Genomic DNA, 18,121 nt, shown 5'->3' on the forward strand with positions numbered 1-18,121 from the left:
TGTGAACATATGTCATTCTTATTATGTCTTAGTCCGGTTGGTTTCTATTCATAAGACACTCATGTACAATAGGTTTTCGCTCTGTTAGTTATGTCACTGATCTTTTGTTATGGTGTGACACTACTGCTGTCCCGTTGTTGTTGTTTTTTTTGTTTTTAAAAAAAAAAAAAAAATACCCCGTTGGGTTTTCCTTGAGGAGAAGGAAGAGGGGAGGCCATGCATGTATCGATAAAAGACTAGGTTCACATCTTGGTTTTTAAAAGGAAAAGGGAAAGGAAAAGGAAATGGGGAGTCGCAATACAAGGGCAAGGACGAGGATAGGGATATCACAGGACATCGACATCACTGGGCGAACCAAGTACAGGAGATGTGATCGGGATGACATTTTTGTCTCTCCTCTCCACAAGAGAAGCACTCAAAAGGATCGAAATTTCAGCATCTATTCAGCAAAAGGGGGAAAGGGGTGTTGGGGTCTAGAACAGGGATTAGATAGAAACTACGACAATAAGGAAAGATAATGTAGAAACCATAGGAGGCCCTAGCCACGATGTCGTAGAAAAGAGGGGAATGAGAAACATCATGTAAGAGACGAGATGTCTGTCTGTTCCATTAATTTTCATTTTTCTGGACTCAATACACTGACGGCCAGTACACTCGGTACTCGGTTATTTTCTCCCACATTGATACCCATAATAGCATAACACCTCAGCGTTTATCGTACAGTCGGCAGAATCCTCGCGTGTTGACCGGCAAAGAACTTTTTCTGCTCCAGACATCGCTCGCTCGTGCAGCCTTGACACCTCAGCCCCATCTGCCTGGAACAGCTCTCGCCACTCAACAAGTGTTTGTGCGCGATGTCGGCCAGGGCCTGGATGAAGACCGGGTTGCCGTTGAGGCTCTCTGCGCGCTTGACGCCCGGGTGGCCCTTGGCGTCCTCGTGCATGACTTCCTTGTCGATCTCGTACAGCGTTTCGATGTGGTCGCTCGTAAAGGCGATGGGCACCAGGACGATGTCTGTTTGTCCTCGCTTCATGTATTCCTTGACGGTGTCGCTCGTCTGGGCGCCTAACCAGGCAGAAGGCCCGACTTGGGATTGCCAGCAGAGCCTGTACGGGTGCGAGTGGCCGAGTCGGTTCATGACCGCGTGCACTGTTGCCGCAACCTCGGCCGGGTAAGGGTCGCCTCTGTTGACCACGCTCATGGGGAGGCTGTGGGCGGAAAACAATATCACCACGTCTTTCCGGCGTTCTTCGGGGTATTCGGCCAATTTGGCCTCGATGTTTTGCGCAAATGCCTCGACTAATCCTGGGTGCGTGGGCCAGCGGTCGATGACGCTCCATGTTATTGCTCCCTCTGGATTAACCTCCCCCGTTGCTCGCTTGCCCTCAAGTCGGTTGCGCCATTTCCAAAGCTCGTTCAACGAGCTTCCCGTGGTGGAGCAGCTGTATTGAGGATACTGTGTGAATGCTACCGCTCGACCACCTTTTCCGCCACCGAATCCATCACTCAAAAGTTGTTCATACATGTGCTCCGTCAAGGGGTTTGCATAGCGAAATGCCACGTATGGCTTATGTGGTGCTGTTTCTGGCGACAACTCGTCTAATATCTTACACATTTCGGCACATTGGTGCTCGGACCATTTTCTTATGGGTGAACCCCCGCCTATAGCTGCGTACTGTTGTTGGATCTTCGGGGTGCGTCGGCGAGAGATGAGAGGCCCAAGGTAGGGTTGTAAGGGCCCAAGGGGAATGAGGTCTCGGTCGGCGAAGAGACGAGAGAGGAAGTCGCCCACTTCGGAGGTGTGCGAAGGACCGCCCATGTTCATAAAGACCATTGCTGTTGGTCCTTTGGAACCGGTGGCATCCTGCGTTACAGGAGGGACGGCCGTTGCCATCGAGGCTCTCGGTGGGATCGATAGGCCATTCTTGACAGAAGAGGTCACTGTCGGGCGCTTCGTCGCCAGTCGGCGGGTGAGGTGGCCGGTAGAGGTACGTAACGACATTTTGCGTTCGGCGACAATGGACTGGTGGTTACCGAGCCATGAGAGGAGTCTGAAGGAGAAGACTACTGCTGGGGAGCTGTTGGTGTAAATGGAGTAATAGTGTCAGTTGCAGGGAGCTGTCCCTTTGGAATCTAACCGATGAACTTTTTTCGCCGCCGACAAGAACCAAAGGTCTAGGAAGTTCGATGATGATGATGATGACAATGGACGAATCAAGTGGCCGCCAAATCGCCGCCTCCATCTTCTCTCCGTGTCTCTCAGAGTCTCGACCGCAGCTGCGGAATTGCGCCCGTCCACGTGAAAACGCGTGGTTCAGCCTTGAGCGCGACCTTCTTGCTGCCTTGCCTTGCCGTGTTGCCGTGTTGGCATTACATCAAACTCCTCCTCCTCCACACGACACCTTCGCCTACGTCCTTCCCTGTCTCAATGAGCGCGCAGTATGGGTGACAATTTGGCTTACCGACCAAAGGGTGATTCGGACGAGGCTGGTAGGAATGACGACCCTGATGAGGAGGAAGAGGAGGTCGATGAAACTGGCTATAAGACCGTCCGAGATGCGGTTCTGTTTGCCGTCGAGGTCAACAGGTCCATGCTCAAGGTGCCGCAATCATCATCTGCCTCGAAGCGTTCCGACAACTCTTCACCCCTGTTGGCCGCACTGAAATGTGCATACCATCTCATGCAGCAGCGAATCATCTCGACGCCCAAGGATCTCATGGGTATCTTGCTCTTTGGAACGGAAGCCTCCAAGTTCTACGACGAGGACGAAGATTCCAAGGGTGGCTGGTCTTTTCCTCACTGCTACCTTCTCACAGATCTGGATGTGCCCGAAGCAGACGATGTCAAGGCTCTCAAAGAGTTGGTTGAAGCAGAGTCTCCAGAGTCGGCCGAGATCTTCAGGCCGGCAAAGGAGCCTGTCTCTATGCACAACGTTCTCTTCTGTGCGAACCAGATCTTTCAGCAGAAAGCTGCCAACTTCACCTCGCGCCGGTTGTTCATCGTCACGGATAATGACGACCCTCATTCGTCCAACAAGGAGTCGCGGTCTCAGGCTACGGTGAGAGCGAAAGATCTGTACGACTTGGGTGTTACAATTGAATTGTTTCCGATTTCAACCTCGGACCATACTTTTGACACGAAACTCTTCTGGGACGACATCGTTTACCGGTCATCGCCTTCGGATCCTGATGCGATCGTTCACAACCCACCCTCCATTGTGGATGCTGACGGGTCGAAGTTGGTGAGCGGCGCCGGCGACGGCATCTCCTTGTTGCAATCCTTACTATCCACCATAGCCTCCAAAGTTGCACCGAAGCGTGCACTGTTCTCTTCTGTCCCGCTTGAATTGGCCCCAGACTTCAAGATATCTGTCAAGGGGTATCTGCTCTACAAACATCAAAAGCCGGCTCGCAGTAGTTACATCTACCTTGGATCCGAAAGACCCCAGATTGTCACTGGTTTTACAGAGCAAGTCGCAGACGCCGAGGAGGACCGCCGATTGGTAGAGAAGGCCGAAATTCGCAAAGCGTACACCTTTGGAGGAGAAAAAATCACGTTTTCTGACGAAGAAGTCAAGAAACTGCGCAACTTTGGACCGCCTGTCATTCGAGTGATTGGATTCAAGCCAATGTCCAGGTTACCCATGTGGGCGAACATGAAAAATTCCACCTTCTTGTATCCATCAGAAGAGGATGTTGTGGGCAGCACACGTGTCTACAGCGCACTGCATCGCAAACTGGCCAGAGATCAACTGTTTGGTCTGACATGGTTCGTTCCGAGAAAGAATGCTGCTCCGGTGATGGCTGCTCTGGTTCCAACACTCAGTGCTGAGGGCAGCGACGAGAAGCCCAATGCTGCTGGTGTATCGGCCACTGGCGCACCACAGGGCTTACATCTGATTCCTCTGCCGTTTGCGGACGATATCCGACAGAATCCGCCAAGTACTCATGAGACTCCTTTGCGTGCACCAGATGAGCTCGTTGACGCAATGAGGCCTATCGTCCGTGAGTGAAATAACCCTATTGAGACGTAGATCACTTCCGCAACAATGCTAACCAAGTGATCAGAGCAGTTAAATCTTCCAAAGGGCATCTATGACCCTTCAAAGTATCCCAACCCTAGCCTACAGTGGCATTATAGGATCCTCCAAGCGCTAGCTCTCGACGATGAGATCCCCGAAAAGCCCGAAGACAAGACGATACCGAAATTCCGGCAGATAGACAAACGTGTAGGAAGCGAGACCATAGAATGGGGCAAAATGTTGGAGAAGGCCTACAAGCAGTATCTAGCGGAAAATCCAGACACGGTACCTACGGGATCCAAGAGAGGCACCGCGAATGGAGCAGCTGCTTCGTCAAGCGCAGCAAGCAAGAAAGTCAAGACAGAGGCGGGGAATGGCACGAACGAAGAGGAGATCCGGAAACTTTGGCAGAAAGGGCAACTGGCGAAACTGACAGTTGCAGAGCTGAAAGATTTTTGTGCAACGAAGAAGATTCCCACTGGTGGAAAGAAGGCTGACATCGTCGAGAGAATTGAGGAATGGCTGGAAAGCAAGTGATCGTCATACAGAAGGGCTGTTCGAGGCATTGGTAGGGTGTGTGCGGCCCGGAGAAACGATGTGATGACCCCAATCCAAATGTATTGTAGCTGATCCTGTGATATTATCAAAATGGATAAGACTTCGTGTGGTTAATGTGTGGTCAATCATTGCAGTCCCAATCACAACCTCAAAAAAGGGAGACTGGCACTGCACCCAAGATCGACTACAGTTGTATTGATCTCCATTCCAATAGACGATTTCCGTACATCATGGATCACCGCTTGGAAGTAGTAACCTCGTAGGAATGCTTTTTGAAGGAACGTTGATATTTTGCGTTGTTCATGAAGAAGAGAAAGGGAGAAGAAGAAGGCGAAACACGTTCGAAGCGATATTACAAGTAAAATTCTGTGCCAAGACCTATACCGGAAATGGTTAGAACAGATTTCGATATTTCGGTATAGTTGCCTGTAACGGCGTCACTTGGGCCACTAGGGCGAATGCAGGAAATGACGTTGGGGATGCGAAACTGCGGCATCCACCTCGACCGTCCGTTGCCAACCCAGCGCATGTGCTTCTGGTCCACTCCTTTGTGATTCCTTTCAGACGGCGGCAAACCCATTGAGTGAACCATTTGCCCATGGCGTCCGACGTTCTGCTACCTTTTGTATCTCTCTGATCTTCGGTGAGCGCAATGGCACGGGTACCATTCATTGGCCGGCTCTTTTGGTGTGTTTCCCCCGTTCTCTGTCTCTTTATCGAGTCTCCCCGTGACTGACGACTGTTTGATCAGGAGGGAATACCTGGCCCTGTTCGGATCCCTGATACTTGTGGCCCTTGAGGTTCTCGTTCGAATCATAACACTGGGCCTGCCCCAACCCATCATCCGATTCTGCTACAACGCCTCCAAGAACGTATTCAACCGACTGTCGTCGCAAAAGTCCCGTCAAGCCCGGTCCCAACGAAAGCATACATACAGTTCGATCGCGACCTGCTCGGATTTCACCGAGCTCTGCGCCTTCTTTGGATACTATGCCGAGGAACATGTCGTCCAGACCGGGGATGGATATTTGCTGGGGGTCCATAGACTCCCTTTTCGCAAAGGCGAGGAGCATAGCGGGATACAGGTCAATGCAGGAGCCGACTCGATCAGGAAACCCGTGGTGTACCTTCATCACGGCCTCCTCATGAATAGTGAGGTTTGGGTTTGCCTCACCGAAGAGGAGCGATGTCTTCCATTCACGCTGGTGCAGCAAGGATACGACGTCTGGCTGGGTAACAATCGAGGCAACAAATACAGCAAGAAATCCACGAAACACTCGCCTATATCCGCACGGTTTTGGAACTTCTCCATGGATGAATTTGCCTTTCACGATATCCCCAATACAATTGACTACATTCTCAACACGACTTCACAGCCCTCGCTCTCCTATATCGGTTTCAGTCAAGGCACCGCACAGGCGTTTGCTACGCTATCCATCCATCCACAGCTGAATGAAAAAGTCAATCTCTTCATCGCCTTGGCGCCGGCCATGTCTCCTGCTGGTCTCAGCAACGGTATCGTGGATGCACTGGTTAAGACCAACCCTCATCTCCTGTTCCTTGCGTTTGGCCGCAAGTCAATCCTGTCTTCCGCCACCATGTGGCAATCGATTCTCTACCCACCAATCTTCGTCCGCCTCATTGACATGTCTCTCACCTTCCTCTTCGCTTGGTACGGCCGCAACATCAGCGTGCAGCAAAAACTCGCTGCATACCCTCACCTCTACAGTTTCACGAGCACAAAATCTGTCGTACATTGGTTCCAAATTATCCGTAACAAATCGTTCCAGATGTATGATGACGACAGCTCCAACAGGTTTAGCATTGGCGCCAGCAACCGATATTACAAAGTTGCCAAGTTCCCTACGAGAAACATAAAGACGCCCATTGTTCTGGTCTACGGGGGAAGTGACTCCCTGGTCGATATCCGTGTTATGCTTAGGGAACTCCCTCGTCACACCATTGCGACCGAGATTCCTCATTTCGAACACCTCGATTTCCTCTGGGCGCAGGAAGTGCATACACTGGTCTTCCCACATGTCCTAGAAGCGCTCAGCTACTACGCTCGAGATGGCACAACAAATGGCATCCCAAAAGCTCTGGCTCTTTCCATGAATGACACGGCACAACTCCACCGCCGGCAGAACAGTAATAGCAGTGCCGTGAACTGGTCCGAAGATGACTCTGCTGGCGGATATTCAGACTTTGACGGCGCGATTGATTCACCTCGCACCCCGCGGGTAAAGAGTTATGCTCAGCAGCAGAGAGAGAGGCAGTATCTGCACCAATCGCCGGGCCAAAATCATTCGCCTTCTCATTCCCCTTTGCAATATCAATACCAATATGCCGCCCCTACTCCGAACAGACCCGTACCTGGAAGCTCGATGACGTGGATGGAAAGCTACTACAAATATCCCAAAAAGGAAACGCAGGGAATGACCGAAGGCACCGGGACGAGTAGTGGGCTTAGGAATCACACTGAACTGGACGCAAATCCACAACCGACACAGCAAGAGACTGAAAGTCAACAGAGGCAGCAAGAACAGCGACGAGTGTACGATCAGAGTCCCATGGGTACGCCACAACACGAACAGGATGACGCTTCCCCAGAGCCCGGCTTTGGGGGACGAGCAGTGTTTTCGACTTCTCGGGCACTACCTCTTGACAGCGACTCGACCAGTCCTGTTTCCACAATCCGTAATCGGAACAGCGGGTTTACCGGCCGTCCTGCTACCCCGGGGCAACAAGGTCCTCTAAACGTCGACGGAGACAGCGCGCCAGGAAGCGCCAGCGCGGGTAGCAGCGGAAATGAAAACCGGCAACGTTCGACCTCAGCCGCTGGAAGCGCTTCGAATACCAGCGGGCGCACGACGCCAGTAAGTAGAGGCACACCACCCAGTTTTACAGCAAAGGGCATTCGTGTAGGGAGTTCGAGGCCGAGCGTGGGTGCCGCCATGCCCTGATGTATGTTTCGAAGGGAAAGCGAGGGATGTGCGAAAGGGCCGAGTCGAGATCCAGGCGGCTCTCTTGCCCAAAAAGGGGAAATCTTATAGAAGCACGAAAAAGCCAACACAAACACGCGCCAGCTAAAATATAATTATACTTTCCAGACAAAATGAACGACAACTCGCTCGCCCGTGTGTTTGTAGGTATCGTCGGGACGCTCCGGTAATGTAATGCACTATATCAGTACCGATAAATGTAGATAAGGTACCTAGGTGATTTGTACCTGGCACACTGCGAAGAATACCGAGTACGAATGTATGTGTTATCAGTCTATCTAGTCTATAGACGATTCTACTCATAGATATAGATTCTTCTAGGGCACCCTTGTTGGGGGGGTCACCCTGTCACCCGGTAACCCGGTCCGCTGATAATGCAAAATAGCAGAACACGCGCCGTTCATGGGCGCAAAACCCCTTTCGTTCTATCGTTATCCCCATGCAAGTTCTATGTCTGAGACGTCGTAAGGTCGTGTTCGGCCACCTTCGTAAAAGTAGCAAGGACAGAAACGCCAGCAAAATGCTCAAAGTTGTCGTGAGTAAATCCCAAACACCCCACGCAATGCAATCGCTCGGCCGTGCGTCGCAATATTAAATGCTCGGAAACATCCTCATCCGAGAGTCGTCCTCGTTCATGCCGTTTTCATCCTGTCAAACACGCAGTGGGCGTGACGTGACTTGATCAGGGCGCCCTTTCCACAAGTGTGGACCAAGGTATATGTATATATAATACAAGGGCTGAAATCATTAATAGTCGTACTTCTGTCTGTGGCTGCTCGGCTCTGTCAGATCAATCCACAGACATATCTTGTCGCTCAGAGAGAAATATCGTCTCATACGACAAGTGCGGCAACGGCCACAACAGCAGCCACCATGGCAGCCATCGGTCGTGCGCTGCCCTTGTCCAGGGAGCCGGAGTTGGTATCGCCCAACGGGGTGCTGGAAGTAGCAGTACCAAGCCTGGCTCCCCCCGTGCCGGCAGACACGTCAGTGACGGGACTTGAAACCGGTGTCGCATTGGGAACTGCTTTCTCGCCCGTCGTGATCTCCTGGATGTTGTCGCCTGTGGAATTGAAGACGGTCTGCGCGATGGAGATCTCATTGTTGGCCAGGTCGTAGACCACGTAGGCACTCCTCAAGAAGGTATCCCCAAGGACGGCCAACGAGTTTTGAGCTGGGGCAATGCCGAACAAGCAGGCTTCCTCGCCGTTCTCAAAGGTCAAGGGCTGGCCAAAGTTGTTTGTCCCCGCGTCAAGGAACAACTCGTCGAATGGAACCCGAATGGTTTGGCCGGAGAAGGTGAAGTCGATGGTGGCAGTAGATGAGGACAGACTGCAGGGAGCATATGCAGCTCCGATGTCGCTTTGATATACAGCCTGGACTTGGTTGTAGATGTCCTGGGTGATGTCATTGGGCAAGTAGCTAAGAGTGGCGCCCGAGTCGAGGAGGACGGCCGTGGGCAACGATGACGAGGAAGAGAGGTCACTGCCAGAGCTTACCAAGCCTGTGAGGGCAATGGTAAGTTGGGCATAGACGCCGTTGCTGGGGATTATGGGTATGGTGGCGAGTTCTCCTTCGTACTTTTCCGTGTTGACGCCGCCAAAGAGGATCTCGCCTGTTGAGGCGTCCAGGTCGTTGAGCCAAAGACTGTACGCATTGGAGGCAATGTGGCCCCCTCGGACAAGGGCTTCTGGTAAATTTGGATAGGGGTCCAGTCCCGCACGTTGAACCTGAACCTCATTTGCCATATAACCAATACCCAGCACACCCTGTTGTGAGGAGGACGTCTCCCCAATGCCAAATTGGAAGTCTGTCAGCGTAACAGCGCCAAATTGCAAGGTGTCGGCCACGTAGTCACCCGCAGCCCCTGTGCCGTCGACGTAGGAGATGTTGAATTGGTCATTCACGAGCTTGTATGTCGACGAGGCCGAGGAGTCGTACGTGCCCCCCTCGCAGGGATCTTGGCTAGACCCGCAAAAAGAAGAGCTGGCAACGTTAACCCATAAATCCGAGCTGCCCGTGTCTATGTGCATGCGTAACGACTGGGCTGGAGTCCCCAGCGTGATATTGGCGTAGTAGAGGGACTGTTCATTGTCCAGAGTCTGCTCGACAGTTCGTTGCGTTTGTCGTTTCCTTAGGCGAGATCTTTCGTGGGCGAGGATGTCGGGAACATGTCTTCGCTCAATAGGCAGGCCGACTGTTCTAGGCGAACTTGAGGTGGAGCGGGGAGCGAGGTAGATGGCCGAGACTAGAGGGGCGGCCAATGTAGCGGCAGCCACCACTGCGACAGAGGGTTTCATTCTGGTTTGCTGGTTTCACCACCCGTACCAGGAATTATTGTGTTGCTTGAAGGAGAAATCAGACACAGGCCTCCTCGGTTCCTGTCACAATTAAAAGAGTGTCTGTCTATTCCAAGGATTCAGTGATAAGTGGTTGGGAAGGGACCAAGACGAGGCGTTTGAGGCGTCGAGGGCTGGTGGCTTAAGCGAGACTGGCCCTAGTAGTTTGTAGGATATGTACGGTAGAGAGCCGCTTAACGCAACAAGGGTGATATTGAGGAGCGAGTGACGCAGTCTGCAACAAACAGAAACAATAAGGAACAACAGTGAATGGTTTTACAGAAACACAAGAGTCAAAATGCAAAGCAAGAAAGCGGGACGAGGGTAGTAGAAGTAGTAGGACGATACGAAGGCCGCAGTTGAGTGAGCATCGTGGCATCATGGCGCAGTTACGTCGGACTGCGGAAAGGCACCTCGAAGCCTGAGAAGGGCGGTTCAACGGTGGATGACGATGGCCAAACGACTGATGTGCGTAGGTCTCCATTGCGATGTAATACCGTTGCGACCATTTCCACAAGGTTTCCCGTTTCCCATCTGACTTTTGGGGCTCACATGGTGAGTGGGTGGATGAGAGGTTGAGAGTGTCTACGTATGCCTATTGTCCCGCCCACTGCCGGCCAGTTTTGCCTGTGGAGTTTGCCTGGTCAAAGCAGGTTACGCGGCACCGCCAAGGCTCCGGCCCATCCTTCACTGGGTGCTTGGGTAACGTCAGTGGCTGCGCACCTGCACACCTTGTCGATCCCACATTGGCTTCCTTTCTATACTGCGAGACTGACATTCAATATTCGATACTTCCCATTGAGCCTGCTTGAGCCTGCTTGAGCCGCTTCTCTATTCTTACATCGAAACATCTTGATTACCCATGTCTCTCCGAGTGCGCACACCAATGCACGTAAGGACAATCCGCCCTCTTCCAGTCAGGCTGGTATGACCACTCCAGAGGGGGCTGGTGAGGCTGTAGCGGCCCGTCAGGTTTTTGCTGCTAAAATTGGGGGACGCCGCCACTGGTTGATGCCACATCAGCCCCCCAGCGGCCGCACCCACGAATACGACTGGGAAGCCTGATCAAATTCTGCCCCAAGCGATTGGTTCAACGGCCTGGAACGGCCTCCTTCGTGCCTTGCCTCCACCTCAGCCTCCCCAGTTTGCTTATAGCTATACCGACGTGACCGAGTATCCCTTGCCTATACTGGGTACGGAGAGCGAATTGTGTAATCACGGGTCGCGACTTACTCGAAAACTGTTACGTGTTTATACTAGCAGGAGTTTTTAGCAATAGTTATTTCGCATTACACGGGGATTACAGGAGCATCAGGGTCTACCGAGGACACGCAATAATATGACGCGCTCAGAGGACGTACCCTCCACATCCAATATTTCCCCAGTGTCGAATAGGCCGTGTATCTTCCAACTCGACGCACCACCAGAGAATCTCTCTGGCTCTGTCCACCTCGCCGCCCAGTTCATGCGCTCTGGCCAGCGCAAACCATGCTTCTGAGTTGTCCCAACCCAAACCCAATTTCGTCAGTGTTGACAGCAGTCCATACGCCCGATCACGAGCTGCCAATCTGTTGAGGTTGTCCGGCGTCTTCTTAAGATCCTCTTCTCTTGGCGACGGAGTGTTGGATGTCCCCACAGAGGTGCTTGTATTCGCAGCTGGACCATCCATCTCGAACCAGCCGTTGATGGCCGCGCCCGTAGAGATTCGGCTCCATTCGCGTTTGTGCTTTGGCCGACTTGGTTCATCCTGAGGTTGTGGCTGCTGTGGCTCTTCTGTCCTTGGCCTGCCATTGTCGATTCGCCGGGCCAGTTCTACTTTGCGTTCGTAGTAGTCCAGGAGCACATTACTCAAGCCCACGATCCCTCCCGGATGGTCGGCAAAGTACATCAGACATTGCTCATAGTTGTCCACCGCCTCGCGGATCCCTTCAGAGAAGACAGTGCCTTCCTTCTCTTCGCGAGCTCGGGCAATAGCCATTAGTAGTTCTGCTCGCTCACAGTACACGTCAGCCCAAAGCTCGTCTGAGCTTTTCCCTCCGCCGCCCCATCCGCTGTCACCGAAGGCGCGCGCCGAACTTTCCACGCCGGCAACCATGCCCTCAATCTTCAATGCCACTTTAGCTGCCTCATCGCAAGCTTCCCGTGAGTCGTCAAACATGTTTCCTCTTCGGTAGAGCGTTGCAATAATCAGCCATATTTTGACCAGTATACTCAGGGCGTGTCTCTGAGATGCAGTGCGCGGGAACCGAGGTGTAGGGTCCGTCCGCAATGTCCCCGGCCCCACGACTGGCAGCCGCACATCTTGCTGTGGCGGTTGATCTTGGTGCTGCGCTGGAAGTGGCACTTTCTCATGCGATGTCAAGTTGTGCGGTATCTCCTTGAGGGGTTGTTTGGCTCCTTCGCTTGCATCGTGGTCTGGAGACACAGGCACCTCTGGAACATCGCCGGATTTTATGGTTTCTAACTGGGGCCGTTGCTCGGGTTGACCAGCACCTGTCATCGCCTCCGGCGTAGGGACTGTATCCTGAGAGGTTTCGAAAGACTGTCTCGTACTTGAGGCATGACTTGGCTCCTTTCTCCCTCGACTCAGTGACCCGGACCGCCTTGACCTTAGACCCTTTGTGGATACAGGTGCCGAAGAGTGACGCTTCCCTTCCTTACCATGCTCATAAATATGAAATATTTTGTGCTTATGCGGTGACGGTTTGCCGTCTTCATTGATTACCTGGATAGTCGGCGCTTGGGTGGTTTGGGTCGCCTGAGTACTGGGCCGCACTTCTTCCGTTATCGACGGAGCGATATTGATCGGCACTCCTTTGGATGATTCACTCGACCTTCCCAATCTCTTTCGATGGAACAGCTTGCCCGGAAGACTCCTGACTGTGCCACCCGAGCTTTTAGGTGGCTGGATTGATCGTTTTCTCGACGTTTCTTCGCTGACAGCGATCACTCCATATCGTCCAAACAGCCGGGAGTACAATGCAAGCAAGTCGTTGCTGTTGTTGACCGCATGCTCTGGGCCTTCGATCAGCTCTGTCAATGCAAGCTCAGTGATGCGAATCTCGATGATTTTTTGTAACTCGTCACACTCCATATCATCCACCAATCCAAGTTTGCGACTCCCACTAGCTAATCTTCCACCAATCGACGCACCATTGGAGAAGTCGCCGAAGATTGTCTCTGGTGGCGAAAATTGCTCAAAGGCTGCCACGCAACTTTGGCTTGCTGTCTCAAAGTTGTGTCGGGAAGTGAGAAGGAGGGATAACAAGTGCCAGAATGGCAGCAGTTGCCGTTGTATGCTATAGTTGTCGTGTTGCTCGAGCTTGCCTGTCTCCCAGGCCAACGCCCTCTTCACAGTTGCGATCGCCTGATCAATGTCTCGCGTCTGGGCGAGCAATTGACTTAGTGCATACAGGGATGGCAGTAACTTTTCAGAAGGGAGATTTTGTGCTGCCGCCGTCTGCAAACATTCAATGGCCGTGGTCTGAAGGTTGGTCCGTTCCTCACTGAAAGGTGTCCACCGAGCCCACTGGGCTTTTCCTATACCAATGGCTCGGTAGGCAGCCTCCAGCAAGTCGGCGGACAAAGTGGGGGTGACCAGCCCTTCCCCGTTGACGACTGCGTTGCTTCTCGATGCGAAGCCATTGGGAACAGAACTTGTGGCTGGCGGTTCGAGTTCGTCCAGGAGATCTTCGAGCTTATCACACAGCTCATGCGCCTTTTCCGCCTCAGCGTAGCGGCCAAAGGAGCACAGGCCTTCAATACCTTCAGCAATGGTTTTCATAAAGACCTCGTCACTGTCTCTGCTGGTTGCTGCAGTTTCAGACTTGGCAGCCCTAGTCCGCGCTCGTTCCATAAGCTCAATATAGGTGTCCAAAGCCTTGTAAGCCAAGCCAAAGTCCGTCAAGGCTTTATGCACTTGAAACAAGCGGCGTAGGATAAGGGTAGAGTGAAATGACTTTGTGGCAGCTCGATAAAGCATGTCGAGCACATTTCTGCCACACGAATTGCGACCACCTTCACCCAAGTCCGAGTCAGACCAATTGGGTCCGCAAAGAATCTGCCAGTTGAGAATAAATTCTTCCACCCAGGTCTCTATGATTGCGTTGGACTCAGTAGCCTTGGGAAATTGAACGTTTCGCAAGAGCTCGTTCTCATAAGATGTCTCTACCCTCCTCAACTCGATCGCCAAGTCAGAGTGTCCAATAGGGAGGTGGTTCGCCATTCCTTGTCTGTTTTGCAGAATACTGGACATGAACCTATAGTAAGCTCTCCACATGTCGAGCTTTGACAAATGTCCCGGGCCATTGCCATAAGTCGATGCCGAAATCTCCTGGTCCTTAACCGCGAGCACGGCCCAGTGACGGAAGGCTTGGAGTCTGAACGAGGCTGACTCGGGAGTAATGGTGTCCGTAGATTCTGTGACGGACGAGCTCTGGCCTAATGCAACCCGTCCGAGTAGTTGTTGTGCCCAGTAAAGGAGTTGGGGAGTAGAAACAACCATGCTCCTGTTGGCATCTAGCCAAGGAAGTAGAGAGCCAAGTAGTTCATTTGCCTCTTTGCCATTCCCGGCTTGTGCTAAGAACATCCCTTTGATGTAAACCGTCTTGACCACGCAGATCTTTGTCCATGTTGAAATGGCATCTGCTGCGGTTCGTATGGGTTCGAATGTAACAGCGGGAATCTTGCGGTCCGATTTGTGGGCGCCTACCCAGCGCGCCCAAAGCAAGCATGTTTGGCCTTGTACCACCTCTTCAAACGGATGTCCCGTGCCGCGGAGGTCTTCTTCGAGAGAGGTAGCTTGGGAGTCTGGTAGAGGCTGATTCGACGGGGCGGTGCCGGGTCTGCGGGCGAGTGTAGAGGCATAGTTGGCGACAACGTGTTCAAATTTAGCGACCTGTATTAAGCCTGCCTCGAGGGTTAAGACTGGATTCCAGGGCTCGTTTAGGAGGCGTACATTTTCGGTCAGGGGCATGCTTGGAAACTTTTCTTATAAGTTCTGGAAATTCCTTCCAGTGGCCGGCCACACGCGCCGCGTCTAGAAGCCCGATATAGCGCTGGGCTTTTTCATTGTGCGTCTAGAACCGGGTCAGCGAGCCATACAAAACTGTGACTGGAATGCTTGGGACAGTGTACACTCATTCTGGGGGACGCGCGAGATATACTCGCGACTCTCAGCGTCCTATGCTCGGTTCATGGTTGCAGGCACATTGTAGCAGCTCCATCAGACGTGACTCTACTGCTGGCATTCCGCCAGGAACAATAGACCGAGAGATGAGGTTGACACATGCATTAGGGGATAAATGAGGAGGTACGAGTAAGGTGTATGGTAGAGTGAACCGTGCTATGGCTGCTAACAATGCGCGATGCGGTCATTGGGGGCCGCGCGACTTGCAAATCAACCAGTCGCAGTTTGCCTCGAAAAAAAAAAAATATTCCCAAACTCCAACCACGACCACGTGTGTCGATCCCATGTTTTTATACAACCAAAGAGTCCCTCTGCACTTTGTTTGTATCAAGCCTCGTTCAATGCTATTCGACCCTCTAAAGACCCGAGAATCCGTCCGACAGCCATAGGAGCTATGCAACATGATACTGCTCTGCGGGCCATCACTACTCGGTTGAGTATAACACCAGCCGAAGACCTTCCTCGAATATGCGGCTTCCTTGCGACCTCGTTGGCTCAATGTCCTGTCGAATTGCTTTCCTCAGACAGCAAAGGCAATAGCTCTTCTGTGGTCGCCCACAAACTCAAGACTCGAATCACCTCTTTGCTGCAGGACAAATCTACCGCGAGCCGGCTCAGCGCTGCTGTGCTCATCAAGGCAATTGTTGACAATGGTGGCTTGAAGGTTCTCTCGAACTGGGATGTCTGGGCCAGAGGCTTGATCAGCTGCTTGGGAAGACATGAGCCACTGGAAGTGAAAAGAATCCATCTGGCTACTGTGACTCGGATTTTTGTTCTCTCCCAGGAACAGCCAGTATTGTTGCGGGAGGTAACAACGCCACTCCTTCCTGGTTTTATCACAGCATGTTTTGGCCTCATCAAGCCAGCCACAGCTCATGTTGACAATAGTGTCAACCCCATGCTTCAATCGGTGCTTCAATCCTGGATCCAATTGTTGCCGCAGCATGCCACGGTCTTTCGCCCCTTCCTGAGCCGTATCAAGCCGATTTGCCTGAACCTGCTTGAAGACGCTCGGACTACGACTTCAACGAGGGAGCTCACCATTCAGCTTCTTTGCTTGTTATTGTCATGCACACCGAAGAATACAATAGCTCAGGAATGGTCCCAGACAGCCTCCAACCTCATCGACAGCGCTCAGCAAGCTGCCAACGTGTTTTTCAGATCCGTCATCGAGGAATACGAGGCTAATGACAGGGCTCGTCAAAGCTCGGTGGGGAGGCAAGATTTTTCCAAGGAGCCGAAGGCTTCTGGCTCTGATCCGATGGGGTTGGGTCAATGGGTTGGCATGTACGACGGTAGTACCAGGCTTGCAACGTTGCTTGCGTGGTTAGGATGTCTAGTGTCAACGCCTACGACTCAAGTTATTACAGTTCCTCTTGGCCCAATACTTGACTTGCTTGGTCGTATACTGGCAGTGACAGTACCTCGACGGGCGTCAAACACAACTGATACCCTAAAGTACAACAAAGAAACGAGTCGAGAAGAGAAGGAAAGTCTTTGGCTGAATCTTCCTCGCCTTCATGTGTCATGTCTTCGTCTGATCCAGAAATTATGTGAGACCTACGGACAGGCTTTTCTTTCGGTGCATGAGTCTATGGTCAACCAAGTTGTGGAATCATTTGTGGCCATGGCAGGTGACGATATAGTGAGGCGAGAGGTCTACGTCACCTTCAGTTGTCTCTTGAGCAGGCTGAAAACTACCGGTCTGGTGTTACGTGAGACCACCTTCTCAACCCTACTTGAGCACTGTTGCAAGGACCTGCAACGCGCTATTCCCGGCTCAGATGATCGCGGCAACCAAAATCCCTCAAAGGATGGATTTTTGAGTGCTAAATCTACTTTGTCGGTGGCTGGGAGTCTTCGCTCACTTGAAAGGCAGCCCGCAGTATATCAAGCGGCTTGGAACTTACTACCAGCAATCTTGACCCATTGTCCGATGATATCACGCCAAGCCAGAATAGAAGCCGACAGACTGTCCGTGTTGCTCAATCATCACGATGCCATGATGGCAAGTGTTATGCGTCCAATGCTGTCTAAAGACGGAAAGTCGAGGGCTCCCAGTCTACTTCCGTTCCTCGCCAGGAGTGCAGCAGCTTGTCTCGAAACCGAGGCTCTTCTCAGACCTCGAATGCCCGTTATACAAATTAACGAGCGCCCCGCCCAGGAACCTCGCGATCCACCAGTCCACCTTGATGTCCAGGAGACAGCAGGCATAGCTGGCGAGGACAGCCAAGTTTCAGTTACCTCTGAGGGGACTGCCGAACCCTTGGAGGCTGGCGTCAAACAACAGCCTACCATCGGTCCCGAGGAACAGGAGGGGGGGTTACAGACATTGACGGCGAGGAAGCGGAAACTTCAGAGCGTTCAAGATGGCGGTTTTCAGGCAGATACTCCGATGGTATTCGAGCCCCGCGAATCGTTGGAGTCGAGACTATCCAAGGTGCCACGGTTAGAGGATGAAAGTATGGAAGAGGTCAGTGCAGTCGAGGACCCTCTGCCAAAACCTTTAGTTGCCACAAGGTTTGAGATAGAAGAACGGTCGTCCAACTCGGGAGTCCAGCCTGCCGGGGCAGTCTCCAACATGGTTTCTTCCGAGACCAATGGAAACCCCGACAGTGATAGCAGTGACTCCGAGATTCCGACAATTGACCCGGACTTGGACACGGATGAGGAGGATCTTTAGATGCGTTAGCTCTGACAATCAGACAGGATATTTGTGACCATCACACAGTTCATGTAAGAAGTACAGCAATGATGCTAGAGTCCTCTTGTACAATAATTTCATCATCGTTGTAGATCTGAAGCATTCTAGCTCGACAATCGCGTCGAAGTGTGTCAAGGGGGACGCGCCGGTTGCGTCATTTGATAAACAAAACCTTTGGGGGCGACGTCCAACTTCGCTTCAATGTGCCGTGAAAAAGAACCCGTTCAACGGTTCACAGCTTGCTCCATTCTGCTCTACCGTTTCCTATGGCGTGAAGCACCTTCAAAAGTTTGCTCCAGCCCTAGCAA

At 52.3% G+C, this 18,121-nt stretch overlaps 6 protein-coding genes across 6 annotated transcripts; 3 read left to right on the forward strand and 3 right to left on the reverse strand.

Moving 5' to 3' along the window:
* Window positions 1–712: 712 nt before the first annotated feature.
* AYO21_07421 (ferrochelatase) lies at window positions 713–2,002 on the reverse strand (the record flags this gene model as incomplete). Its single annotated transcript, XM_022657376.1, has 1 exon — window positions 713–2,002. One exon carries the CDS (start codon window positions 2,000–2,002, stop codon window positions 713–715), a length of 1,290 nt encoding a protein of 429 aa, XP_022510253.1.
* Window positions 2,003–2,441: 439 nt separating this feature from the next.
* AYO21_07422 (hypothetical protein) lies at window positions 2,442–4,559 on the forward strand (the record flags this gene model as incomplete). The annotated part of the gene is made up of 2 exons (XM_022657377.1): window positions 2,442–4,005; window positions 4,069–4,559. The coding sequence occupies 2 exons, from the start codon at window positions 2,442–2,444 to the stop codon at window positions 4,557–4,559; spliced, it is 2,055 nt and encodes a 684-aa protein (XP_022510254.1).
* A 673-nt stretch (window positions 4,560–5,232) lies between these two features.
* On the forward strand, window positions 5,233–7,543 carry AYO21_07423 (hypothetical protein; the record flags this gene model as incomplete). Its single annotated transcript, XM_022657378.1, has 2 exons — window positions 5,233–5,267; window positions 5,332–7,543. 2 exons carry the CDS (start codon window positions 5,233–5,235, stop codon window positions 7,541–7,543), a joined length of 2,247 nt encoding a protein of 748 aa, XP_022510255.1.
* An 872-nt stretch (window positions 7,544–8,415) lies between these two features.
* On the reverse strand, window positions 8,416–9,882 carry AYO21_07424 (hypothetical protein; the record flags this gene model as incomplete). Its single annotated transcript, XM_022657379.1, has 1 exon — window positions 8,416–9,882. The coding sequence occupies one exon, from the start codon at window positions 9,880–9,882 to the stop codon at window positions 8,416–8,418; it is 1,467 nt and encodes a 488-aa protein (XP_022510256.1).
* Window positions 9,883–11,269: 1,387 nt separating this feature from the next.
* AYO21_07425 (hypothetical protein) lies at window positions 11,270–14,896 on the reverse strand (the record flags this gene model as incomplete). Its single annotated transcript, XM_022657380.1, has 2 exons — window positions 11,270–12,438; window positions 12,583–14,896. 2 exons carry the CDS (start codon window positions 14,894–14,896, stop codon window positions 11,270–11,272), a joined length of 3,483 nt encoding a protein of 1,160 aa, XP_022510257.1.
* Window positions 14,897–15,503: 607 nt separating this feature from the next.
* Window positions 15,504–17,792, forward strand: AYO21_07426 (hypothetical protein; the record flags this gene model as incomplete). Its single annotated transcript, XM_022657381.1, has 1 exon — window positions 15,504–17,792. One exon carries the CDS (start codon window positions 15,504–15,506, stop codon window positions 17,790–17,792), a length of 2,289 nt encoding a protein of 762 aa, XP_022510258.1.
* Window positions 17,793–18,121: the final 329 nt, after the last annotated feature.

Source organism: Fonsecaea monophora, assembly GCF_001642475.1.
Source record: "Fonsecaea monophora strain CBS 269.37 chromosome Unknown Scaff57, whole genome shotgun sequence".
In the NCBI taxonomy this organism is placed as follows: domain Eukaryota; kingdom Fungi; phylum Ascomycota; class Eurotiomycetes; order Chaetothyriales; family Herpotrichiellaceae; genus Fonsecaea; species Fonsecaea monophora.